The sequence below is a fragment of the Tigriopus californicus genome, chromosome 4 (genome assembly GCF_007210705.1).
Source record: "Tigriopus californicus strain San Diego chromosome 4, Tcal_SD_v2.1, whole genome shotgun sequence".
Lineage (NCBI taxonomy): Eukaryota > Metazoa > Arthropoda > Copepoda > Harpacticoida > Harpacticidae > Tigriopus > Tigriopus californicus.
This window is the reverse complement of record NC_081443.1, coordinates 13,109,458-13,137,258: the sequence shown is the minus strand read 5'-3', so window position 1 is coordinate 13,137,258 and position 27,801 is coordinate 13,109,458. Positions and strand designations below refer to the sequence as shown.

The window sequence follows — 27,801 nt, the reverse complement described above, 5'->3', positions numbered from 1 at the left end:
TGAAGTTGACATTTGTAGAGCTTCTTGCAGTCCACGAAGTCCTCCCTCCTAATCGGCATGGGTTTCAAGCCAATAATCCTACTAGTCAGGAGCCAGGACATGGTAAGAATCTGCTTCTGAGGGATAGCAGGTTCCATTCCCGGTGCTTGAAGATATTGTAATGTAATATTTATTTTCATCTATGTGTTGCTTGATATGGAAGGCAAAAATAGCCCCCCCCTGGAACGTGTTGTTGCCTATGTTTATGAAAGTTTACATGCAAGTTGTTGTGTAAAATTGTTTTAGTTTTTATTAGGAAAAATAAACGGGACAGAAACAACAAACCAAAACGTTTTTTTGGTTAACATAAAATTAAGATATTTGGGTTGTTTTAAGTAACATAAAAATGACATATTTGGGCAAAAAATCCAACATATTTTGTCGGAGCCTAATGATAAGTGTTCTTAATTAAGACCTGGGATTCGAAAGCTAGTTGTCGACTGAAGCAACACCACTTGATATCTGCCTCTACCAAGGCCAAAAGGCTGGACCGACGCAAAAGTTACTTCCTAGGATGAAAATGGCACGCTTGCAAACTCAGAATCAGTAGCTAAAACCAAAACTGACGGTTTTAGAGGGAAAGGAAAGGCGGGAAATTCAAACCGCCTTGAAGGCCGAAAACAGACTAACGATGATGACGCTACAATCGAGTCGTTTACGGTGACATATACAAGCCCTGCCCATTGAAACATATCTGTCCTCAGGCGGCAGAAACCCGCTTCCGTCATAGCATAGGAGACCGTTGGGTGGCATTCAAAATCTCCTCTGACATTTGTCGAAAATGGTGTCAAGATTAACACCAAACTGTACATCGATTCGATTTTGGATACTGGGTTGATGCCATGGTCCAAGGAGACCTTTGGCGAGGAACCGTGGACCTTCAACCAAAACGGTTCAGCCAGTCACACTTCATGATTGACTCAAAGTTGGCTAAAGGAGCGAAATCCTGGGCTTGTTACCAAAGACTTTTTACAACAATTTGGTCAATATTTTTGGGTTGTAATGAGAAAGCACAAGTGGCTCACTTCATTCTTCCTTTGTTCTTTCAAAATATTCCTGATGTTCTTCAAACGATTGAAATAAGCTTCAATCGACAATAAGCCACGAAGTGGGGCTGAGACCCTCACTATCTTGGGGAAAATGACAACTTTTGATTTCACTACCAACAAACCTTCTCTACTTGGAGATTTTTGCAGGGTCCTGTCGGATACAATATATTTTGGTGACAAGCTGAAATTTCTGGGGAGCCTTGCTATATATGTTATGTGATGGAAATAAACGTAACTCGAATGCTAAAGACTCAAAAATGAAGTATTTTTATGAGAGAGAGAACTAGCTGGCTTTTAGGTTGCCGGTATGTGCCAACATAATCAGCCAAAATGTTCTGCTTTTATATACTTTTTTTTACTTTCCGCCGAACGCACTTCTGTCCATCTTTTTGTTTTGTCTCGTTAACTCATTTATTTCCGGATGTAGAACAAGTTTTGTTCCTTATGACGCACCGGGTATACGACATCATTATCTTCCGGAATGGATGCAGGCATATCCATGAGTCCATGAAACCCCGATTTTGTCGATTTGATTCACAAATTTGAGATTTCCGAATGTACTTTGGCTGAAATGGAGCCCATCTGTCAAGATTTTCATAATGAACGACACTTTAAAACAATCTGTCTGTGAGCACGTTTTAGAGCTAGGTGGTTCTTGGCACACCTCTCTTATTTTATCCATGGCTGTGGCGTAATCTGACGATTCCTCCAGGCCTAAAGATCGTCTAAAGTCGTAGTAGAATGCTGCCATTGCGTAGAAGGTATGGCTTGATAACGGAAATTCCAACGGGTGGCTTAAGCAATTTTGTTCAAATATTTCCTGACATGCACTGTAATTGGTAAAAGGGTCCAAAACTTGGTTACACTTTTGCTTGTCATAAAAACCATCGAATTGGAACGTAAAGTTGTCGGGGATGGGGTCGAGCACGGCCGAAAACCCGCGATCTCTAAATTGTGTGCAGGAAAAACCGTTTTTGCCAAAAATATCCATTTTGTTGGTGCCAAGAGGATTCGAATCCTGGAATCCTTGACAATGCTCATTTGCGCATGGGTTTGGAATTAGGGCACCACTTAAGTTATTGCCACCTTGATAATGGCGAAAAACATTCAAAGCTAAAAATCGCCTTGTGGCCCAATTAATTCCGTAGCAATTGGACATGTCAGACCGGATGAGAAAGGTTCGATTGAACAAACGTAACCTTTCATCACTGTCCTCCCCACTCTCGAAAGCCACTTCCAGAGATCCCCCACCCATATCCATGGCTCCAGAGGTTTGAATTGATTCCATTCCACATTCTGAGCTCTGAGATTCAGGTATGGCTCCTACCAAAAGATTTACAGTCAACCAACCGTAGTGGGCCTCTTCCTCTCCAGATAGGATTTCCACTTTACCCTCTTTAAAAGGACTGTCCTCGATCACACGTTTAATCAGCTTCAGGATCTCATCTGCTTGATCGGGATTTGATTCGTTCAGTGCCCTCATGCCAGCCGTGGCTCCGAAGTAAATGGGAATGTGACTTGAAGACAAATCCCAACGTTCGATTTCGGTAAGTAGACCTTGCATGAAATTGGTTAGACCAGTTAGGTTCCCTTCAAAAGACGCCAATGATATATTTGGGTGATACAGTCTTTCCATTTCTCGTACACAATCGCCCTCCAAGTCCAAATTCCATTGGTATAACAAGGCCGTGGTTTGCCTTGAACCAGCGTTGATGACAATGACCTGCCCGGTATTTGATGTGTCTTTGAAAGTAAAATCCAACGTCATGATTATGAGTGCAACCACGGCAACCAATGCACCAACGACAAACCGTCTCTGGTTCATGACAAGAAGGCTTCACTTCGACGCTAGTGCGAACATAGAGCAGGTGAGACAAAGTTAATGAGATATTCGGACCTTTATCGACTTTGACGTAATCTCTTTGCTGATTAGGCTACTTAGATTAATCGATGTTGAAAGATGAAGCATTACAGGAATTTTACAATTCGCACCTTGCAATGTGCCCGGAGGTATGGGCAATTTGACAATGTCCAATGAAAATTTGATCGTATAATGGTCCAAATAAGAAATTCTTGAATATGCAAGTAAACCATGTTCATTTTTTAGGGTTCTCTACAAAAACTATTTTGATAACATAAACAGATAACAAACCTATGCCTTTTTTATCCCTTATTTAAAGCTTATGAATAATGCCTTTGCTACGTTTTGATTTGAAATCCGCCTTGCACTGTTAAGTGGACATGGCATAAATGAACAGGTTTTAAAGCCGAGCTATGTAAAAGATATCTACCGGGTGCGCAATAATATCGTCTATACTTGTTCGAGGCCCCAATAACCGCGTCAATGGCAGAACTGGCTAGTTTTTCGTTTCCAGACGTAGGTTACACGTAATCATTACGAACCATTTTAAAGTATATTGCGAGTGTCAATGAAAAATACACAAAACAGCCTCTTAAACATGGAAGAACTGCCACAGAGGCTTGCGACCAAACTTGCCAAGGGTGAGACCTCCATCAAAATTTACTAAAAGTTTTTCACTTCAGTTTACAGTATCAATAAGCTCCTTATCACCACCAGGATACTCTCCACGTCCAGGCCAACCTAGATGAAAGGTTGGGCTCTAGAGGATTTTGATCGAAATTGGTTTGCCTCACAAACAGCCCCAACGTGAGTACCTAGCATATCAGCACCTGGGGGCATGTGGAGACCAAGGCCTGCGTCACCAGCCATTTTGGGCAAGCTGAAGACATCAGTTGCTGAGGCCTGGACTGCCATGGACAATGGGATCATAAAGAGGATCGTCGCCAACTTTGTCCACAGACTCGAACTTGGGGTATTTGAGAAACAGAATTCTATGATGCATGCCTGCCAGCTTTAATTTTAAGTGTTAAGCTTTCCAATTATTTACAGATGAGTTCTTCCTCATTAAATCCATTGAAATCAATATTTAGATGATAATATGGCGTGCCCAGTAATTCAGAGAGGGCAGAACACGGGTCAAGATTGCGTCAATTATTTTCAAAGCATGTTATCATTCTTGGAATATGGATGAACAACTCCCAAAGGAATGAAAGTAAAAATGATCAGAAGAGTTCATTTCAAAATCATGTTAATATTAGAGCTAAGGCCACAAACACATTTGAAAATTGAAATTCTGTAGATGCATTTCGCACTGTGGAGTCATAAATGATTACATTTTTTTAAATTGTTACATATGTAACAATGCGTTGCAACGATAATATGATTGTGTCTGATTAATTATATCTCGATGGAATGCCGAATGGCGTAACTAATGCCTCTTCTATCGCTTAATGTGTGTTCAACTCCTGCATGGAGGCATTTAAACATGTAGATAATTATATGGCGCTCGTATCTTCTTTGTACACTGTATAGTTCCAGGGATTGGAGCCGATCCCAATAATTAAAATGGCTCATGATTGCAATTTTTCGCGTGAAACTTCTCTTCACTCTTCTAATCTTATTGAGACCTGTTGTGGTCATGGTAACCCAAATGGGTGATACATGCTCCAAGTGCGGCTGAACGATTGATTTGAATAAAATTTTCATAGTAAGTTAAGTAAATTGAATCAATGTCTCGTCTTGAAGTGCTGGGATTCCAATTCCGCAAAAAATGGGTGTAGGGATTTGATGGTGCGGTATATCTATCCGCATGTCTGAAAGGCCCTGCTCACTTTAATTTGGGTATGTTCCTCGACCTTTTTACCATTCGCAACTGCTATTCCTAGATCTTATACCGAGGAGACCATCTCTATTGGGTTTTGACAATTATCTAAACAGGTCGGTTTTTGATGCCCTTGGGATCAAACGTCTTGGCTTTAAACTTTTCACCATTCAACTTTATGTTTTTTCCCTCTGCCCAAACATAAATTTGATCTAAATTGTTTTGAAGGTCTTCAGTGTTACCGGAGTTTCTACCAAAAAATTACTTGGTTTTATCTGCGTACGACGAGATGAACGATGTAAGGGTTAATGATTGTAGAGGAAATTTGAACAAAATAAAAAGTAGGGGCCCAAGGATGGAACGTTGGGGAACTGCAGAAGTTACGTTTTGCGTAGCTCCGAAACTCCCCAAAACCCCTTTTACCTTGACTTGCTGAGTTCAATTCGTCAGAAATTCTGTAAGCCACATATAATATATCCCCCAATGTCTATACTAGTTAAGTAATTAAGCAGTAGAATATGGTTTACTTTGTCAAGCGCTTTAGCGAAGTCTAAGTATATAACGTCTACGCAGTCATTATGGGATAGTTCCTCAATTACTCCGTCAAAATGCTGAACTAATTGCGTCAAGGTACTAAAATGATTTCGGAATCCATGTTGTACGTCAGGGATGCGAGAGCTCTTTGTCATATTGTCACAAGTTAACATTTGATGTGTGAATAAACATCTGCATTTTCTAATTATTTCCAAACTATTTTGCAGTATGGTAGCCATTCGAATACAGTCCTATATATGACCTCTTGCTTCAGAGCATCATTTGCTCTTTTAACCATATTTCTTGTGAGATGATAACGTATGCATTTCGAAAGTCAATTGTAACAATGTATTGACCCCCTTCTTGTTCAGTAAGCTCGTTCTTGTCAGCTCTCAAATTCATAGGAAATGAGTTGGACCAGTCAGTTTGCTCAAAGGTTTTCTTTGTAGGGGACTTCAATTTTCCGGCTAGCATTGTAGAGTGGGAGACTAGTCCAGATGGGTATATTCCCATTTCGAAATCGACGTCTCAGTCGTTCGGAAAGCTGGAAGAATTCGCGATCTTGCGCAATTTCTCTCAGCATGTAGGTGTAGCCACCAGAGCGAATAGTGTTCTCGACTTGGTCTTTTCCAATGACCCTGATCTGATCCAGTATGTCCATGTGACACCTAGTAATCTGTCAGATCATCATATTCTCGAGATAAGGTCGACCATTACTCAAAAGCCGGCGTGCTTTAGAGTAAGACCGGCCAAAAAGGTCGGTCTGGCTAAGTTCAAATTCAAAGATGAACATTGGCCGTTGATTATAGAAAGGTTAGGGGAGCTTGATCTCATTTCAATGCTGAAAAAGGAATCGTCCATAGACGTAGCCTTAGACAAAATGATTCTAGTTTTTGAGGACGTCTGTTCCACTCTAGCAATCTCTGAATGTGTTACGCAAGGCGGGGCAGAGTCTAAAATTCCGAAGTATAGGAAGCATTTTTTAAAAAGGAGTTACAAATTAGCAAAAAAACAGAGCACTTTGAATCCAGTACTTGTGGCTAGCCTTCAAAGAAAGTTGGATTTAATCCAGGGTAGAATTAAGGCCTCCATTGAGACCGATCAGTTGAACAAGGAAAGTAGAGTTCTTCAAGAGGTGAGGTCGAATCCGAAGGCGTTTTTTTCTTATGCAAACTCTAAGAGAAAGATCAAACACCCTGTAGGGCCTTTTGAGGTCAATGGGAAAGCCATAGACAATGTAGGGACTATGGCCAACATACTTGGAGATCAGTTCTCTAGTGTGTTTTCAACTCCACTGAGTTTAGGAGCAACAGTCCATTGCTCTATTGATAAGTTTGTTGGGACTGGCAAGGCTTGTCAAGCTGAGCATTTAGATGATCTTGTAGTCACAGATCAGGATGCTTTAGAGGCCATCAGGGACTTGAGACTCTCGAGCTCCCCTGGCCCTGATGGAGTGACATCTCAGTTTCTGATGAGATGCTCACAGGTTCTTGCTCCTGTTTTCTCGTACTTGATGCGTTGCATCTTGGACCAGGGCAAGTTCCCCTCTTCTCTGAAGGTAGCTCATGTTGTTCCAATTTTCAAAGGGGGAGATAAGTCACTCCCCAGTAACTACAGGCCAATTTCTCTCACTTCGAATATTGCGAAGGTGTTTGAGAAGATCATGAAGTTCAAACTTGTTGAATTTCTTGATATCCATGAAGTCTTTCCTCCTAGCCAGCACGGGTTCCGAGCACATTTTAGCACGGTTACCCAACTGATTGAACATATAGAGCAGGTTATTGAGGGACTGGAGAGCCATGAATCAGTCGATGTAGTTTATCTCGACTTTGCCAAGGCCTTTGACAAGGTAGATCATGGCCTTTTAGTTAACAGGCTCCATGAGATTGGGATCCAAGGCAAGGTTCTCAATTGGCTAAGAAGTTTCATTTGTGGTAGGAAACAATTAGTTAAGGTTGAGGGATCCCTTAGTGACATACATGATGTCAAGTCGGGTGTCCCTCAGGGCTCCATTTTGGGTCCTCTCCTTTTCATTATCTTCATTGCTCCGCTTCAGAAGCTTGGTAGTAGTAATGTCAGTATCTCTTCTTATGCTGATGATACAAAATTGGTAGTTGGTAGGAATGGTCAGGATTCCGGTTGTCTTGCAAAGGTCCTAGACCAAATTTATTCCTGGGTTGCTGCGAGTAACATGGCCTTGAATGGAATGAAATTCCGTTCAATGACCTTTGGGTCGACGCCATTAGACACTCCACTATTAGATGATGAAGGTAAGGACATTGAGCAGGTCTCATCCATGAAGGATTTAGGTGTAGTCCTCCAAGATAATGGAAAGTTCGATGAGCATATCCAGTTGAAAGTTGGTAAGGCTTTTCAAACATGTGGTTGGATATATCGCACGTTTAAGTCCAGAGATAGTGTCACGATGCTAACTCTGTACAAGTCGATTGTTCAGCCGCATCTTGAATATGCCTCTCCCATTTGGGCTCCAATTAGTTCAGCAGGTTTGCAAAAGCTCGAGCAGGTCCAAAGATGTTTTACTAGGAACATTGAAGATATGAGAGAGCTCTCGTATTGGGAGAGGTTAGAAAGGTTGGGATTGTACAGTACTCAGAGAAGGTACGAAAGGTATCTGATATTGTACGTTTTCAAAAGCATTCATGAGCTTTGTCCCAACCCAGGATTTAGGGTCAATTCTAGTGACCGTAAAGGCTTAATGTGCGTTTTGAGAACACCTTCAAGCCCTGGAGAATCCAGGCTAGTTAAAACAATGAAGTCCACTTCTCTTCTTTCTCGGGCTCATTCATTGTTTAATTTGCTCCCCTCAAACTTGCTTAGGAAGTATATAGGTGTTGATCCAGTAGCAGGATTTAAGTCAGACTTGGACAAGTTTTTGACTAAAATTTCGGATCAACCTTATATTCAAGGATTAGCCAGATCAACCAACTCCAATTCGTTGGTCGATCAAATAATATATATAAATAAAAGTCAAGGAAAATGAATAAATCTTCTTGTCTTAAACTGCTGGGATTCCAATTCCGGTAGCGGTAAGGAAGTCCGCAAAAAAATAAAATAAAAAAATTGGTCGGGTCGGTTTGAATGGCGTTCTTCCGTCGTTGGTTAGGTTTCGTCATATACCAACTATTTCCGAAATTGTTTCGCAAACTATATGAAAAAATAAATGTTTCTCGTGTATACCCACCATAAGGCTTATTTTTTTCATTGGATCGATCAAATTGACGAGGTACCACCAAACATGCAGCCCGGTTTCTTCAGTTAATTTTTACGAATCGTGGCATTATCAACTCATGCAACCTCGTAAATGCTAGGGTGCGTTCCGTTGAAGTAATGTCCTAATACCAAAAGACATGTTAACTTTAACGGCAACAAACAAGAAGAAAGAATTCCAATCAAATAGAAACAAAACTGATCTAAATCACAATTGAATATCCACATTTATTTGCGCTAAATATCATCAAGTGGAGAGTCACACGTATACTAAATAATCTTGGTAGATCATGCCTGATGAACAGAGCGACAAGGAAACAATTTAATCCATAGAATAACGAAGGCAAGATAGAACGGTACTGTCGCGAATAGGGGAGTGAGAGTGAAAGGAGATCCTCTTCACGATGAGATGTGTGGTGAATCTTAACAAGCAAATGAGATGAACTGAACTCCTTCAAGTAAGGGTGTCTGCCTTAAATCCGACGTTCTACAACCATTGGTCAAGAGGACATCCTCATTGTCGTTCATTTCAAAGTAAAACAATCATTTCGAGAATCAACAAAATTGGATTGTGAGATCAGGTCGAGCCAATCAAGACTTTGTCCTTCGTTTCAACTTTCCATCTTCTTGAGAATCTCCAGCTTTAGTTCGTGCTGGCGTGCCTTCATGCGTAAGGCGTTCAAGCTATCAATGCGAAGGTCATCCGCCGATTTAGAATTATCACTACCCAACGGCGATCCTGCCGTCGGGGTTTCATGGGGCGAGGACGCTCTTGAGCGTGGGCCCGAGGTCGTAGGGGAGCTGGACGGGAGGCTGGTCGCGTGGCTAGAGTGCCCGGTGTGTCCACTTGATGACGGGGTCAGAAATTGAGATGACCCAGCTGAGACAGCTTGTTGCAAACGAAAGAGAGCCGAATAGTCGGGCGCATGGGGTAGGTTGGGAGGCGAGCCCGAGGGCATTTTCGGGCGGTAAGCACTGAGACTGGCCAAGACGCTCTGGAACGAGGGCGAATGCACGTCCGTTCCACACGAGGTCGGGGTGGCCATGGCCAAACTGACAGCAGCCAAGGCGGCTGGATGCATTCCGGCACCCGGCGGGAAAAGACCAGGAGGGGCGGAATTTAAAGCTGGGTGGTGAGGATGCCGAAGCCCCAGGGCATTGGACAAGGCCAAATGAGGGGGTAACCGGGGTACCCCTGACGTTGGGAGGAGAGGACTGCCAGGGCCTTCGAAAGGCTTCCTCCCGGCGGCTGCCGCAGCCATGTAACTCAACGAGGCAAATGGGCCTCCGAGGGTGGGGTGCAAGGGTCCTTGGGGCATATGTGTGCCCGGTAAACCAAGGTGGCCTCCGGGAGGTCCGTAAGGGGTGAAAGGGTGACCGTTTGGTCCGACCTTTTCTTGCTTCCTCCACTTGGCCCGTCGATTTTGGAACCAGACCTGCAATGCAAAAATGAGTGAGGTTAAGAAGTGGCACTTCAAAATCCTATGTGCTGATCTGACTATGTGATATGTTCTTATGAATCAAAGTGGGCTGTTCTTTTAGTTACCAACGTCGCCACTAAGGGTTCATTAGCCATGTCTGTTCGTGTCAAAACTCGCTTCTCAAACACTGGAAGAATTATTTTCCTCTGTAAAACGCATTTGCATAATTCCAGATGTCATAAGTCATCCGTCTCTCAATTAGAAATTTTTGTCCGAACCCATTCACTGACTATTTGAACGTTTAATTCTCTGTATTAACGAATTCATTTCTTGCAGTGGGTGTCATTCGGGTTCCTTGGAGAGAAGCGACACGTTAATTGCCTTCCTTCAAACCAACCCAACCACTCACACACTATCAAATCCGAGCCATCCATCCACCAATCGACGAAGAAGCCAGAAGACAGAGATTGGTAAAAACGATTGATCTAATCAAAATCTTGCTCAAAAAATGATTACACATGCTTGATTTTGATCCCGTTCAAGGAGGTTTCATCGGTTCGTCAATGAATTGAGTATGGGACTACGTTTTAAATAAAATAAGTTGTGTCGTAGCCTTATCTCTATATCTTTCCTGTTTGTGCATTACTAACGTGATCATGCAATGCAGTTCCTGTTCAATCCTGACAATATAATTAATTCCAGCCACAAGAGCACAGATGTGGATCTCATCGTCAGGTTGTTCTCTCGCAACTCACTGCGTCTGTTCTTGTTCGCTTCAACGTCTATGAGTGAAGAATCATGCAACAATTATGCAACAAAAAAGAGTCTTTCTCGCCTGGCTCGAGCTCCCTGGGAAGACTGTATCTACTCACACAAGACTGACTTGTAAGTACTGGATGGAGCGAGTGTCTCTATGGATCGCGGGCTGTTCATACAGACGGATTCGTTGTGGATGTTCCATTTTGACTGGTTCTACTTGGCAGCTGAATAGCGATCCATTAAATCTGAGCAACACACATTGTGCACTACAAGCTGGGGTACACCATCGCCGGCTATCTATCCAAGCATCTATTGTCTCGTTCGAACTCAATTATGGAGCAAATCAAGCAATTTTGCAAATCATCCTCAAGAGCAGTCAATATAGAATCTACTTTGAGAACGTACAACAATTTCAACCACACTCGTTGTCTAGTCGTAAATGAGGAACCCCAAATCATACTCGTTCGAGGAGAACTGTATTAGCTTGAGACTACTTCCTCATTGGTTCAATAATTTGACAACTCTCTGTCATATTCAAAGATTCCACAAATATCGAGTCGAGATCTACCACCCGGCGGCTTGCCCATGACGCTCGTCGTAGTTTAACCGTATCACACAACCTCGTGAGATTTCCAATTTGAAGGATTCCAGAGGTCTAAAACACTTGGCACAGTACACCTTATTCCATGCTGTTTTGCTTCTTCAGAGAAAGCTCGTTGTTCTTCTTTCAGAATAAAAGTTCATTAGCTTCCTTGTTCTTGGTTGTGAAATGGGAGTCATTTCACGGCTGGAGGTCCTAATTCCGAATCGGGTCGAGCCTAGTCACTTGCTCCCATGACCCATTCACTTGGTAATGGCCCATAGGAAGAAACACTGGATTTTGTTGTATGGTAGAGCTCTTTGGTGGAAATTAGCTTTTCGTTCCAATAGATTATATTGTGGTCGAAATTGGACATAAATGTAAGGTTTCGACCGAAGTCGACTTGATTGGTTCAAGGAAAGTGGTCAATCACAAATTCACTCACTTGATCGTCCTTGTGAAGTTGGACTTTTATTCCCCAGGACTTATCAACCCAATGCAAGTCCCTTCTTTCATTTGAGAAGTGGTACATCGTGTATTTCTTTATGATTCAAGCGACCAAAATGGCCATATTACCAATTATGAAAGAGAGAGGAAATTAAGTTATTAATGACCTAATTGGATTTACAAATGGAAAACGAGACTTTTGGACCGTCTGGCCTCGAGGCTAGGCCAATAAAAGCCTATTAGAGAACATTTCATCTCTCGAAAATTACCTGTCAATATGGACCGAGTCATTATTCTTTTTGGGGTCGAAAAAAACGGGCTAATAATCCTAGGTCGGGAAGTAAATTTGTTCTTTTGACTATTGCTAGAAGCTGCAAGATGTCTAGGCACAGATTTAGGCCCGCTACAATGACAAAATCCGAAAAAAAACAAATCCACCTGGAAAGACGTAGTGGGGTTTTCGTTATCTTTTGACAACGTGGATGATTGACCTTCCCTCGTTAGAAGGTTTAATCTCCCTCTAAATGAACAAAATGAGCTAATTGCCCGCCAGCGAAAGAAAAGAGGAGAAAACACTTTCCAGCGCTCTTCATCCATCATGCTTCCAATGAACTAACTGATGGATTCAATTTGGAGCCGTGTTAATATAATTAATAACCAATTTTCCAGCCTCTCGCTCTCAGTCGCTCTCGGTCGCTCTCTCGCCTTTGGACCAAGCCAAGCTTCAAAAGACGATGAGACGCTTGGGCCGTGTCCAAAACTTGGGGGGGCCAGCAGGACTCCAGTGTAGTCGGACTCCTTTCCTACGCTGTGCTCTTCGTTGCTCTTGATGATCAACCTCAAGACGAGATTTGAAGGCCATCCCTGAAGTGTACACATCCATCCATCCATCCATCCAGCCAGCCAGCCATCCATCTATCCGTCCATCCTAAACACTTCTTGAGATTTTTTGACCCTTGACTCGGGATTTGGAAGGCACGAAAGCATGAAAACCTCGTTAGTCCATCCACTTCTATCTCCTGACGACGACTGATACCAGAAGAACGGGAGTATTTACTCAGGAGTGGTAGGAGATCCGAGGTGCTGACTGGCTGGAGTGCTAACTGCTTGATGAGCTTGATCAGCTTGCATGAGCTTGTTTGGGACTCATAGTCAAGACGTCAAAAGGGTCTAATGTTTTCATGCTTCCTTTGTGCTAACATTGAGAAGATAAAGAGGCGGGCCCAGGGTGTCCAAAATCAAATTAAAACAAACTGTTTTAATTTTGCCTGATGAATAATTACAGCCTGTCGGAACGAGGTGATTTTTAAGGGATCCAAGCCTTCTCGACATCGAGGAGCAGGAAAAACAATGCGAGAGCTGAAGGGTTGTTGTTACACTGGAAGCCCCTGATTCATTCTGGGCGCATTGATCTTGATCAACCACTTGGAAAGGAGTCTGGGTAATAACTTTTCTTGGATATGAGTGTTTAAAAAAGACTCCTTCAATTGCAAAACTCGTTATCTGATACTAAAACCCGTAAATGAGACGAAGGACATTGTAAGCCGTTCAGAATTGCGACGCTATATGTGCTCAAACCCTGAAGAGATCTAGACATCTAAGAGCCCAACTCAGATCAGATATCAATGTAGATATGTATATCTTTGTCTGAGGGCATGCAAACTAATCAAGTTAGTATTTATCTGAATGACTTGAGTCATTTTCGACTCGGAGATTGAGGCTGCCCTCTCGTCTGTGAGGATCAGCGGTGGGTGTGCACCCGAAATGGATGGCAATTTATTAAATCAAATGATTACTAGTGCCTACTAACCTTGCATTGGTAACGCGAGTAGTTGGCGTACTTATATATGGTAGAGACCACGTACGTATGAATCCACAGTGTGCATGTGTACTAGTAGTACACCAATCAATGGCTTTGGGTGTTCACATATAGAGCCGTCCTTGCACCCACTTGTTTCAGACTGATTTTAATTAAAACCATGCCGAGCAATTCCAGAGAGATGGATAGACTCGTCTGGCTTGGGTTATGTATATAGAGATTAGGCCAGGGAGCCAAAGTAATATCTTCACTCGAATAGGCTAAATAGTTCAGGGTGGTGGATGTCTTATGCTCTACGCAGGATAAGTGACCAGTGACTTCTTCGATCGTACAAGACGCGATGGCGTTGAATAAGGTTAGTCTCCAGCTCGACTCAAAATGGATCGAAGGCGATTTTCTTTTAATTATAAACTGGCTTCTCATTGAAGGGCAATTAAGTCGGGGAGAGGCTCACCCTCAAAAAGATGGGCTTTTCTTTTCCAAGCCCATTCGTCAATGGTCGGTCGGTCGTTCGGTCGGTTGGATCAAGAACTCGGGCAAATCGAGCTCTAGACATCCCTTCAAAATGGACCTGACTTCAAACATGAGGCAAATTTGCTCCAGCCCAATGCTCAATTGTAATTAGTCAGATATTCAAAGATCAGATTTTCTGGCCAAGCAGGAATAATCCTTAGATCTTTGGTCACCTTATTCTGGGTCGGGGATGAATGGTTAAACCCAATGGGCAATTTCGTGCAAAACAAACATTCTCCGCCTGGGTATGGGGTCGGGTGAGCCTCATTTGAATCAATGCTCCACGGACAATCCAGCTAATATGCTTTAATAACGCCACAAATCGTGATCCCATGATTCTTTCTCTCCCCCTTCGCCGTCCAGAACCCTCCTCCGTTTACTGAACATGGCGTACAGAGGTGATTCAATGCGATCCTCTGTAAGTTAAATATCGAAGCTTCAGAACGAATTCAGCTCACCGTTTGGTGTTTGGCGCTGGTTGCCTAGCTTGGTTGGTTGGCTGGTTGGTTGGTTGGTTGGTTGCTTACTAAGTTGGTGCTCGTTGGTCGGATGGTCGGTCGGCATGAAGGTAAAAGACCTGTGTGTAATGGAAACCCAGCAGGAGACCACGACGAGATCTCGCAGCACTGGATGGATCCACACTCATAACAAAACTACCTACAGATTACCGAGTGAGGTAAAAAAGCCATTAGACTCTTTCTGTGTTCGTCTAATACACTCGACAACTGGCTGACTCCCCGAACCGCGTGACTCTGGTTTATCCCCACCCCTTTCATACATAAGCAGGGCAAATAACGTTATGAGGTGACGTTGGGGCTCCGGCCAGAGTCTCTCTCCCTCATTCGCACATCAAAACCCTTTGGTGGTAGGCTATCCTCTCTGTCTCACTGTCTCTATCGCTACATGAATTACACCTCCATCCAACAATAACAGCATGGAGGCTGGCAATGAACCAATGCAGTTAAAAAGCTAGGAAAACGACCATCAGCTGACTTGGGACCTCAGAAAATGGAGAGAAGTTATGGCTTCCTCTATGTTTCTCTCCCCCTTCCTCCGTTTCCTCGGCGATATGTCTGGAGCGTATTCAACGCACTTCCAAAGATGGATTCATCAGAAAAAAGGAGGAGGAGGAGGAGGAGAGGAGTTCAAAACTCCACCTCTCGTCTGTTTTTGAGTGTTTCCCATACACTGTTGAACCTGTCCCGGGTCTGGTCTCGATGGATCAAGGCAGGAATTTGAAATGCATACGGAGAAACAAGAAATGTCGACCCCCAGATTCACCCTCTCAATCTGGCCTTGAAGTCGAGTTCTTTAATCAAGGAGCAATTACCCTTTGATGTTTCATGATCTCCATTGGTATGGAGACCCCTCAATCAAGAGCTAATCATAAGGTGGTGATGATTTACCTGAATGCGAGCCTCGGTCAAACCGATCTTCATAGCCATCTCTTCCCTAAAAAAGTAAGAGAAACATTTGTCATGAGAAACAACCACCGAGAAACATGGCCAGACAATCGCAGTCACACGAGATCAACAGGACTACAGTATACAGTATCTAGGCTCTGCAGGGTGAATCCGGAAGGACTGCTCCCTTCTTATGTACATATAAACCGAAGAGCGACTAGTTAGTTCGTCGACCGAAACCGGGATTTCCCATGTAGTTATCACTTGACAGAGTTGCCTCTGTTGTAAACACTCTGGCTCGGAGACTGTCACTCCTAACTGTTAAATGTCTTGGTGACCCCCCATTGAGTACCTGTCTCCACCTAGACCTAATTAGTACTGTTCATTTCAACGTTTCCTTCTCAACTACCTTCACCATGACAGGGTGATCTATCTGGTGGTTCGGTTCCATCCAGCCGACTGAGGTCAGGGACGGATTCTGATTTCTAGTTCGGGGTAGAAGGCACCCTGTCTCAGTCATCATTGACTTGGACACAGCAGAGAGGCAGGGCAAGTAATTGAAGAATTGTGGACGGGAAAACAATCGTGGAAGTGGTCCCAAATTGAAGACAATTGGTGGCAAAATTGGCCATCAGTACTTGATAGGGTTGGGCAGGCCGGGACCGGTCTACCTCATCGCTCACTGGCTTAAAATTAGGCTGTGTACAGAAAGTCTAATGAGAGCAGATTAATTACTCGAACCACATGCATTCTGCATTCCTTTGGCTCTTCATTCAGTAAAGTGCATTCACTCTTTTGGTGCTAGAACTCCCCTTATTTAGGCAAGCGCACATTTTCCCATTCGTCTTAAATTTATTGTACTACAAAGTAAGTACGTATTACGCAGCGAGAGGATCCGAACCAATTTGAATGACTTGTCAGTTACGCTTAGCGCCTGGAAGAGTGACTTTTCAATGACATTTTTTGACTTGGTCGCATTGACGACGAAGTGTCGTGACCAAAGTGCCAGCGAAGAAGCACCATTAGCCATGCATGGATACAATACTCGCTTGCTTGCTTGCTTGCCTATTTGCCAGTCAGACAAGCTGTTGTACTTTTGCTTCTGTCTCAGAGACGCTTCACGAATTCATAACAAAGTCCAATCTTCCTCCAATTTCGCCCAAGTAAATTGGTCAATTTCTAGGAATCTTAATTAGGGGAGAGGGGAGCTCTATGAAATTCCTGGGAAACGTGGCTGGCAAATTCTTCAAGTGGAAATCACACCCTGATTGAGACACAATGACCAAATTGAGACGACTCTAATTGAGCTCTGACTCTCTCGGATTGGTTCGGATCCAAAAGGATCTGGGATCCCTTTAAATCATCTTTTCAAATGTCTGTCTACCTTTTATCTTTTTTAATGGGCACCCCAATCAAACAAGTATGACTCTGAGTCTTGTAAGGAAACATCAGCTGTTTTCAATGCCGTTCGGGCTGACGAGGGTCAAATAACGAATTCACGGTATTTCCTGACTCACCTAGTAAAGACGTCAGGATAGTGGGTGCGGGCAAAAGCTCGTTCCAATTCTTCTAATTGATAGGATGTGAAAGTGGTCCGGTAGCGCCTTTGTTTCCGTCGGGCGGAGGCGTCGCCGCTCATACCCTCGCCCCCGGAATCGGAGCCGCCCCCGTCTTTCTCCACGTCGATCTCCCGGTCATCGTCGTGCAGGTCACTCCCATCCATCTTGGCCGGCGAGCTGGATGACAATGACGTCATGTCGAGGGGCGTGTCTTGCGAGGATGCCTGTGAATCTGACTTGGGGAGAGAGGCCAAGAGGCCGTTGCTGGGTGACGTTCTGGGCGGTCCAGTCTGTTCCTCTCGAATACCCATGATAGAGGAGATCAGGAACGGAGGCCTGAATTGCGGCTGTGAGAGTATGGACTCTCGGCCGGCCTCAGGGGAATGCGGCCCACTTGAGGAAAGCGGAGCCGTGGCCGTGGTGGGCGGTATGATGGAGGTCCGAGTCGATCCTGCCGAGGAAGGGCGAGGAAGACCGACGACCGAATGATGGTCCAAAATGATGGCGGCAATGGTGGAACACTGACACAGGATGCCTGCCTACGACGACGCTATTTTGGTTTTGTCAACCTGCAATGAAAGAACCCAAGTGGTGAGATTGTCTGCCGATTGATTCCATAAGAATAATGCTGTCTATGGGTGCTTTTGGGGGTTTAATCAATGCCTGGAAGGACTGCTAAGATGCAGATGAGACGACTAAAACCATCAGCACCAACAACCTCTAGGTTGTCGCCGGTGAGATGATGGTGATGGCCGTGATGATCATCATAATGACTAAAAGACAATTGGCGCGTGTGGTTACGATTCAACATTTGGCGCCAACAATCCAATTATCTACCCAAACCAACCAGTCAGCCTCAATTGAAGATTGGCCGGAGGCTGCGAAACGGTTCTACTAACCATGGCTCCTTGGCCAACCGAATTCGATCCATTTCATCCAATTCGGAGGCACGTAACGCGTCATTCCTCAGTTTTGTTGGTTTTCAAAGCTGCCAGAGGATTTATGAGTGTATGTTCGCATGCCCCATAACTGGCATTGATTTCCCCCCGAGGATGGACGGATGAACGGATGGATGGATGGATGGATGGACTGGCGGAATGACGGCCAAGGTGTTCACCCCATTGATTCAGCATTTCAGAGAAGGGTTGCGGCATCGTTTGATTCAGCTTTTTACCCATCACCACCAATGATTGATAAGGCAACCACTCAGCCAACAACTGGACTGGACTGCGGGCCTTCATTACGAGTTGTCTAGTGCCACCATCCCTTAAGCCAGGCAGGTTCTTCGGTAGTCTTTTCATGAAGATGAGCATGATCTACCGTGTTCAAACATGCGAGCCATCAATTCACAGGCCCCACTGTCATTGTCTGCACAATGACAAACCCACTTGACTTCAACGTGTGCAGAGGATTCGTTCTGAAAAATCTGTTTACCCTATACACCATTGAATTCAGGTGGACGGTAAGGTATTCACAAAATAGTCTTTGTACAAATTGCTCTTGAGTTGCACTCCACTGTACTGTACTGTGCCAGGGAGAGGGCTAGAGATACAACTCTGTCTGTTATTCTGCCATACAAAAGGATTTCACGGTTCATTGAAAAACAAAAGTGCCATAAAACACGTCTTTTTCCAGATCGCATGATTGCAATCCATGAGAGCCACCCTGAGCTACAATTAATTACCAGTTCGGACGAAACCCATAAATGTTGGCCAACATCTGTTTTTGGCACTAAGCTTGAGCCATTCTGAACGAGTTTCTTGATTCCCTCCCAAGAATAGCTAACTGGTAGGCTGGCTGACTTAGAGTATTGATTGGTATGTGGGGATTTCTGGCCGCACTTTTTGGGATAGGGTCATTTAGGGATCTAGTTACAAATCGATTCACCCAGAGAGCGGACCGGAAATTGGTACTTAGCATGATATATCAACAACCTATAAGGGCTAATAGCTCCCTCCCTTCATCCACCTGAGCCCCTATCATCCGCTGTTCATCGTGGCTTCTATAGCATCCATAAAATCTCATTAAATCTGGCCTTTTGGGTGTCGGAGAACAGCCTTAAGGGCCGGCATTTTCTGGTTCGATGCACCTAGACCCGAAATCAAGAAAACGAACCCCATTCACTGATCTCTTGGCTGGGGCTCTTGGTTAGTGAGTGAGTGAGTGAGTGAGTGAGTGAGTGAGTGAGTGAGTGAGTGAGTGAGTGAGTGAGTGAGTGAGTGAGTAGGATGAAATTGTAGAAATATGAGACTGTCACGCAACCATTGGTTACTTGCTTGCTTGCTTGGTGGTTGGTGCTTGGCCATCCACATGAGTAAGCATCTCGGACACTTGTTCACGATAGGGATAGGTAACAAGTCAATGCTTCGCTGGGCTCGATACAAATCCTTAAGTATGCCTTGCAGGCAAAACGGGTTTGATCTCGAAGGCCAACATCATCCAACAATGTCAAGAAAATATCAGAGTTACTTTTTATCTCTGCCTGGATTCTACTTGATCCACTTAAAAAGAGGAAGAAAAAGTGATTCAATTAAATTTTAATCAAAACATGCATGTTTCGGATCCAATGTGGAATGGTCGAAAATCATGATGATGATGATGATGATGATGATGATGAGTGAAGAACAAAGTTTGAAGATGGAAAGAAACTGACTGAACTGAATAGGACTCGGCTCCTTCGGCACTTCTCCAGGTCGATCATTAAGAGATCTCAGCTTGACGCCTTCAAGTCGGACCAAATGCTGTTCACCGACCAAACATTCAGGGAGAAACATAAGCTGAATTCATACTAACCCGTTCGATGTGGACCCCCTTCACCTCGTCAACCTTACTCTAGCCTTAAAACCTTGGCCAATAGTGCGTGGAACGAGTAGAAATTAATTGATGTTGTTCTAGGCAAAATAATGGGACTGTTGTCCGTCAAATGTGGTCGGGCAGCGTCTTGGCCAAGGCCTGCCTGACCAAAGCAGATGAGGATGATTATTTTGATGATGGTGGTGGTGATGATGATAACGACGACAAACAGTGAAAAGACATCCTCGCCAACCATAGGGCCACATGAGAAATGATCCCAGCAATCAAAAAATTAATCTCTTTGACCACATGGTTCTAATGACCTGAAGAAATTATGATTTTCACTTGTTCTTGTCCATGTCGTTGAAGGTGGAAGCCAGAGAAAAGGCCAGCAGCAACAGCCACAGCAGCCCTACATCAACTAAGCCACTGATAATTCCCAACACAGGGAAAGAGCTGCTGTTAAAAGCCATAAAAGTAGGAAATTACTCTTTTGTAAGACAGATAACGTTAACTAGCCACCAACCAACTATCCATCTATCTATCTTAGTATTCATCCATCCATCCAAGCGACTAACCAGTACAAAGCCAGCAGCGTTCCCTCTGAGGAACGTATTGTCGTCTCTGCTCACTCATTACTCGTTAGTATTTGAACACTGGATAGATACGTACGCACACATAAGCAAACCCACTCACCCACCAGAAGATCTGTAGATCTGTGAACACTGCATACGGGTGCGCACGTTTGCTCCATAACACGCTATTGACAAGTCGGGCCTGTCATGCCATCATGCACCTCTGAGACTCTCTCTCTCTCTCTCTCTCTCATTCTCCCTTCTCCTCCTCTCTGGCAGAGCTTATATGTCTCTAGCGGCCGCCAAATTAGTCTGATGTAATTAAATTAATTGACAAAATTAGAGGCAATACACTATGCAGTATACTTGGTTCCTACACTCATTGGGAGAGTTCCTTAGTGGCACGAATACAAAAGCAAAAACGAACTAACGACGAAGCGGCGTCCCTCAAGGAGTTCGTTTGGGCCATACGGGCTCACACAGCCACAAATAGAGTGCCGAGTCAGCTGTTGAAGGCCATCAGGTCCACCGGCATTGGGGAGCTCCCTTTTTGACAATATCTGTGTATTTGAGAATTAATTGGCCAAATTTTTTTGGAGTTTTTATTGTCGTTTCCGGCTATTCGAAACAACAGCAACTAGCTGGGTCGACAGGTTGGAGGGTTCGAGTTAACTTAGAGCCTACCACCAACCACTACTCACTCACTCACACACTCACTCACACACTCACTCATTCGGTTAGCCACTCACTCTCGACGTCATCATGTGGCAAATTAGGCGGGATTTTGTGAAACAATGGCTACAAACTCTAATGGTTTTATAGGAGTCTTTTTAAACTTATTGATCGTGAGCGCCGATGATTTGCCTGGCAAATGAGTCTACTGTAAACTCGAGATTTGACTCTCAATGGCGAAGCCATGACTTGACTAAAACTGAGACACAGAGCTACAAGTTGAACCTCCTAATTACACAGACAGACTCGGAGATAGAGAGATATCGCAAATACTGTACTGTATACACATTCTCGGAATCAACCTGGGTTTTTTCTCGCACGGATGCTAACCCGACGCGAGAAAAAATTCCTCGAAACCGTCTCATGTTAAGTGGAGAAAAGACACAAAAAGAAAATTAGCCTACACCAACGAATACTTTTCTTGCGAGAAGGCTCCGACAGTATGTACTATGTACTATGGATCATTCATTATTAATCAGGTCAAGCTTGGGGTCCCTTTATTCTAGCTTTACGCTGACATTTTGTCCCATTTCAAAACTATTTGTCTCTCGCCACTTTAAGAACCAATCGAATCAGATACGAAGTTGATAATGGATACAAGAACGGCCTCGTAATCAAGTCATCACCCACCCATCAATGCTTGGAAGAACACGCTATCCGTGACTTTTTGTTGCCCAATCATTGACACCAATTTTCAATGAGTTCCTCAATGTCGAATTACAAGTTAGAGGATTGCTACTCCGTTGATATGAGTCATATGACTGACTAAACGAGAAGGCTGTTTCGATAGTTTTGTTCTATTCTTTTGACTGAGCTATGTACACAAAGAGGGGAAACATGGCTTTGTGACAAGTCTCATTAGACCTAATTAGGTCGATTGTTTTTCCTGTAATTTTTTGACATGAGAATGAAACTAGAATGTGACAATTCGCGTTTGTCTTCAACACACGCTCCTGGTCGCCGATTCCAATAAGTGCTATTAAGTTCGCAGCAAATTGGCTAATCATTAATGTCTTCAGATTTGCCTCTCACTCGACAAAGGGTCTGATTTCAAACGAGCGTATAGTATAGCAGGTGAGGATCCGGTAATTGGACATGACAAGTCCACTTCTTTTAAATTTGTAACTCTGAATGAGTAGTAATGCCATCCAATTACGGCAAATCTCGCTCTCCAACGAGTTCAGAGGACAGAGGAATATATGGATAATATGAGGAACCGCTATGATGTAATAATGGCTTTTTGGTTGGTGGAGAAAGAGGTGTGTCCTCGACATTGACTAGTAATAAATACATTTTTTTTCCCATTCTGACTCGTCGTCACATAAATCTGTTATGAATGCATGTCCACCCTCATTTGGTTGGAGGGCCGATATCATATTAGTATTCAATTACGTCGTTCCAGTTTCAACGTCTGATATCGTTGACAGCCACCCACCATCCAGCCAACCAGCCAACCATCCGTTCATCCGTCCATCCGTCAATGGCAAAACCATCACGATGACATGTTAAGTAGTTTGTTGTCATTTCACTAGAGCTCTAGAGCTCTACTCCGGCTACTGCTTCTGTGCACCTACACACCGGTACACACCGGTACCGGGAGTACATAGCTGTTCCTTACAGTACAAGCTTGATCATACTAGCATGGATGGCTGTGATTGTACACCCAAAGGGCACAAAGACGCTCACATTCATGTACATGTGCAATTGAACAACTATAGGAGTAAATAGGCAAAGTTGCCTATCGATCAATAGGCTTAATAAAACTTGCAATCAATTGAAGGGTCACGACATCTCTCCTTGCTTCCAGCACTTTGGTTCACGAACAACCAACAAAGAGGAGAGGAAAAGAAAATGAAGAGAGAGAGGCGGGGGGAGGGGGAGAGAGAGAGAAGCGCTAATACAAAATAACAATTGAAGGATTGGCCAATCGTGTAAGTGTGTGTTGTAACAGAGTTTTTTGGCCACCAATTAATTAGACCGAATGACCGTTTAAGACCAAATTCAACAGCTGCTGGCATAAAAGGACTCACTTGAAGGGCTCGGAAGGGAATTGCGTTTATAATAGAAACTGAAGGAAACCAAATGGCCCCGTCTGCCTCTACTTCAAAGGGAAATTAAAACAAGGTAAAATGGATAATTAGTTATTTTGTTTCGCCAATAAGCCAGATCAAGGCCGCCAATGTATTGTACGTTCTGTATGTGGCAAATCTCTTTTTGTCTTTGGCAGCTGAGCGCCTTCTCCAATCTACGTACAGTAGTACTTGGGCTTTTGAAGCCTACTGAAAACTCTGCTTGCCCAGTCCCATCTTTCTCAAGGCAATTGAGATTGTTGCAGCCGATTTGATAGCAAATTAGAGAAGTCCATGCGTTCATTAAGACTCCAGATTAAATGGAAAGATAGAAGGGAAATTAACCGCACTGTTTAAAGTAGATCTTGCCGATCTGAACCCCTTGGCCAGAGTCGGTCGTGGGGACTAGGAAGAACTAACAATATCAGACGGTCGGAACTTCAGTTTGACCCAATATTGTTTTCAAGATCTTAAATCCCGGGAGACAGTTGCATTCAGATGGATAGTGGGTCAGTAAACATGATGACCTTCTAGAAGGTCTTGAATAGACTGGCCTTGGTTTGGCTCCCTGGGCCAGTGGAGAAGTAAAGGAAAAAGCGAGCTGCTGACGCTCTTGCACGTCCATGTACGCCCATGTATGATTGATCTGGTTGAGAGCTTCAGGCAGAGTCGACGACTCGTCATCATCGTTCTTCTTGGGCCAAGCTTCGATGTTGTGGCAGTGGTAGCAACTCATCTCTCTGTCTGTCTGTCTGTCTGTCTGTCTTACAAGCCACCAGGCCGAAGACCCAACCAACCACTGGTACTCTCCATCTTCAATGGGGGGGATACGTTTTATATGAAGGTGCAACGCCTCTAATAACAAGCCATTAATTAGCTCAATTTAGAGCACCTTCAATGGCAAACCAAGAGGCCCTAAATGGCCATAAAATTGGGTGCCAGTGAGGATTCTTCATCGTCCCAATGATCCCCCTCAAACCAGGGTCGCCATCATCAAAGACCCGCCACGGAAAAGGTTTTGGCTCACCCTGTATACAACTGGTCTGACAGTCTTTCCCCACTTCTTGGACAAGGTCTGCATGAAACAACCAGTGGCAATTGGCAGCAACGTAAGTGAAAACCGGGAGCTTGTCGATTGCCACCACTTCGATCATTCCAAGAATGATTTCAGTTTACCGAGAGTGAGAGAGAGAGAGAGAGAGGCGCTAGCTTATCTTGTTGAGCTAAAGTGGCAATTATCCGCCAGGAAAGACCTGACTGATCTCCTTCCATTCTACCTCCTCGACTACACTGTACGCTCGTATGTACATTCGACTGGCAGATCATACAACATTAGTGACTGGTGAAGATCCTCCCCCTTGAAACCTGGTTTCATTAATCATATGTCAAAAAGATGGCCCCATTGCCTTTTGATAAGTGTCAGGAAGAGACACTTCATACACTAACAACTAACAAGAGCTGTGAGCGATGCCAATGGCCAGAAGGCTGGCCATTGATCCGTTCTCAAACAATGGACTAGTAAATTCATTTAATGTAGACACAAGAGGATGTGGGGACAGAACAGAATATGTGACAGAGTTAAAAAAGAAAGTTTTAAAATAAAACATAACACAGCCTGTCGGCACAAAAAAATACCTATGATTTCCTATACATCTAACGTCCCACAGAAGTGGCTTTGTAGCATGAAATGTTTAACTAAATTTGCAAATACACATGTCGCTAATCCTCAATTACGCGTTTGTTGTCAATGTAGTGCTTATGAATTTAAGTGGAGCCTTTTTGCAAATTCCGCTCCCACATCGGAAATTGAACGTGAATGGGAGTAACCAAATTTTGAATAAAACACATGCAGGTTTGATATCTAAATTGCTGCTGAACAAACCAACAATAGAAAACTATGTCAAAAGAGTAATATGTTAGAACACAAAAGGCCAGGGAACAACGTCGGGGAACATTTCAAAATAATCGATTAAATGAACCGGGAAAGCTTTGCATTGTATCACTCAACCTTACATTGATTGGTCCAGACTTCTGGGCCATCGGAATCTTATTCAAGTTGTGAACTTAGTTTCAGCCAGCTCATGATATGATAGAATATTTTTTTTGGAAGCCCCTCAGTGGCATCATTCCATGACATCCACGTGACAGAAGACATTAGTGGTCATTTAGATAGGATCAAAAACCAGTCAAATCGCGAGCATTGTCTCTCCAATCAATCAGGCATGAATGAACTAACTGGTGGTGCCACTAGGCTCAAATGGGCCAGACTTGAGTCTTCTCAACAAGGCATAATATTCGAACCAGGTTTAACGTGGATGATGATAATTACAATTGTATTGAGGGAATTTGCCTTTGATGCCTCTGTAAGGAACGTCGTAACATGGCAATAACGAGATTGTAATGTAATTCAATTACCTCACCCAGATGATTGAGTGGGCGAAAAACACTTGGCTCTCTTCGGGCTGAAATTGCTCACGAGAATTGAGTGAACAATAGCGTCAATTGGAATCAATGAAAGCAATCCTTTGAGAGTGAATTGAAATCCCTTTGTTACCATTGTTTCCCCGAGTGCAAACACGGTTGTATTTTATTGTTATGGCCTCAACTTGCTAACCTCTGGCGACTCGATTGAAGAGGAGTGCTAGAGAGAGCGTGTCCATGAGACACAATGACTCCATGCTCAAGGAAGATCTGACCCCAACTAATTTGCTCCAGGGAAGCAACTAGCCCCAACAATAACAACAACACAAATCAGATATCCAGGTCAACTGGATAACGAGTCTCTTGGCATGAGGTTAACACTTTTTTTGTGCGGTGCGATGATCTCCAAACATCAGCTGTAGAACCGATGCGGGGAAGCAATCGATGATGGGACCAAATCACTGGATTGTATAGCTCTGAGTAGTCAATTTAGGATGGGAATACAATAGTGTAGTCATTCCTGTTATTGGCTTCTTTAGCATCAGCTCTTTTACAGATGCATGCGGCCATTAGCATACCGGTCCGCTTCAATATTGAACAAGTAAGAATGAAGATGGCCATCTAATTAGCTTTTGCCAAATAAATCAACGCAACTTCAGTCAGTTTGCATGTGCCTGCTACGAACACAAAGGCTTTACCTAACGTCTCGAATAATAATACTTGATGAGCCTGTTTCTTTGGACTTTTTACGACGATTGTCTTTTGCATGCGATGTTATTGGCTTGGCTGATGAGATTGACAAATTACATTTGGCCAGGACGCAAATAAAGAGGCAAAACAGATGGAGAATCTTTGCTCAGGGCATTTTGACACAGAAGTGCATCATTTGCCAAATTCACTCTCATAACTTCAGCGTTGTAATCTTTTGTGAAAAAAGATTGGGTCTAAATTCAAAACGATACTTACATTAATACTCGGATTCCGGACCAGATGTTCAACGGTTGCGAGGATAATTTGCTGAGCACTAAAGTCTTAACTAGTCACTAGAATGCTAATAGGATGCTAGAGAGGTGTAGTTTCACCCACAGAGTTTCCAATCACAATTCCATTACGAAAGGGGCTTCTTGACGGCAACAAAAGTACTCCACGACTGAAGAGTACCACATTTCCTCGCGTTCACTCTTGGCGGCCCTTCGTCAGCTGACGGCGATCTCGTCAAGGGAGACGAGCTTGAAGGGGGCAAAAGGGAGCGTCGGTGGGAGACTCGCAGGACTGCGAGAGCGCTCCCGCCACTGAATCCGGGCGCGCCGGGCCAATTGGAACGGCCGGAAAGTTTCGCCCGACGAAAACTCCAAGGAGGGAAATTAACTCAGTGGCGGCGAGGGGAGCTTGCCGCTATTTGCCGCTCTTCATAAATTGTGCTGGCTTTTATGGATGAATCAGTAAAGTAAGCGAAATGTGTTTTATTGGTTGAGAGGAGTGCCAAAGGGCCATTGATACCAACCGATATATTAATGGCTTCCAATGAGCGGGAGGGCTAGTACAATTTCACTTACGGTTCAATTCGACATTTATGATTCAAGTCGTGTTTGATCCATTTTCCAAGTGAATTTGCAATGATTGTTGGGAATGGTCTATTTCATCGGCTGGTTATGAAGTCCATGTTTCTCGAGTCCCGCTGTCTTTCGTTTTGAAACTGCATGCACCATATAAATGATGATAAATCAAGTCTTTAAGAGGCAAGAAGAACCCCTGTTGGAATCTAAAAAAATGGCAATAATCCCAACATTGATAAGCAAGAGGAATGACTTAAATTTGAATCCAGCCACAAATTGGCTCAATTGGCGACTTTGAGCCAATTTGGAGTATATTCTCTTCTCGTGCGGTGCCATCCCAAGTCAATCTGGCGGGATCAAGGCGACAGACAACATGCTCTTCCTGTGACCAAGATTTTGTGAAATCGAGAAATGGCCAAGATGATGTTCTTCTCGTCTCGATATTTTTTTTTTCTGATTCTCCACTGTCAAAACCATTTGTCCATCAAAGAATGCATGGTAGTAGCTAGAGGGAGCTCATAAATGTTTACATTGACTTAGTTTTATTCCTGAATGGTCCTCTCATGTTCCGAGAACTGAGAGCCTCGTCTCATTTTCAAGTCCAAAGTTGGCCTATACGTA

The 27,801-nt window shown here is 43.7% G+C and overlaps 2 protein-coding genes across 2 annotated transcripts; both read right to left on the bottom strand.

Moving 5' to 3' along the window:
* Nucleotides 1–1,379: 1,379 nt before the first annotated feature.
* On the bottom strand, nt 1,380–3,514 carry LOC131879634 (ectonucleoside triphosphate diphosphohydrolase 3-like; the record flags this gene model as incomplete). Its single annotated transcript, XM_059225992.1, has 2 exons — nt 1,380–2,811; nt 3,488–3,514. Coding segments are annotated over 2 exons (1,281 nt in total), but the record flags the coding sequence as incomplete, so codon positions are not given.
* A 5,221-nt stretch (nt 3,515–8,735) lies between these two features.
* Nucleotides 8,736–26,796, bottom strand: LOC131879390 (homeobox protein aristaless-like). Its single transcript, XM_059225698.1, has 4 exons — nt 26,591–26,796; nt 16,993–17,603; nt 15,479–15,524; nt 8,736–9,969 (listed from the first exon to the last, which is right to left on the bottom strand). The coding sequence occupies exons 2-4, from the start codon at nt 17,343–17,345 to the stop codon at nt 9,145–9,147; spliced, it is 1,224 nt and encodes a 407-aa protein (XP_059081681.1). The 5' UTR covers nt 17,346–17,603; nt 26,591–26,796; the 3' UTR covers nt 8,736–9,144.
* Between the last annotated feature and the right edge of the window lie 1,005 nt (nt 26,797–27,801).

Bases quoted from the DNA above. Each gene is read 5' to 3' on its own strand.
- LOC131879390 (XM_059225698.1), bottom strand. From the start codon at position 17,345: ATGGGTATTCGAGAGGAACAGACTGGACCGCCCAGAACGTCACCCAGC. The intron at 15,525-16,992 runs GTGAGTCAGGAA...TTACTTTTTTAG, and splicing joins TATCCTGACGTCTTTACTAG to GGAAGAGATGGCTATGAAGA. The intron at 9,970-15,478 runs GTAAATCATCAC...TTTGCATTGCAG, and splicing joins TGACCGAGGCTCGCATTCAG to GTCTGGTTCCAAAATCGACG.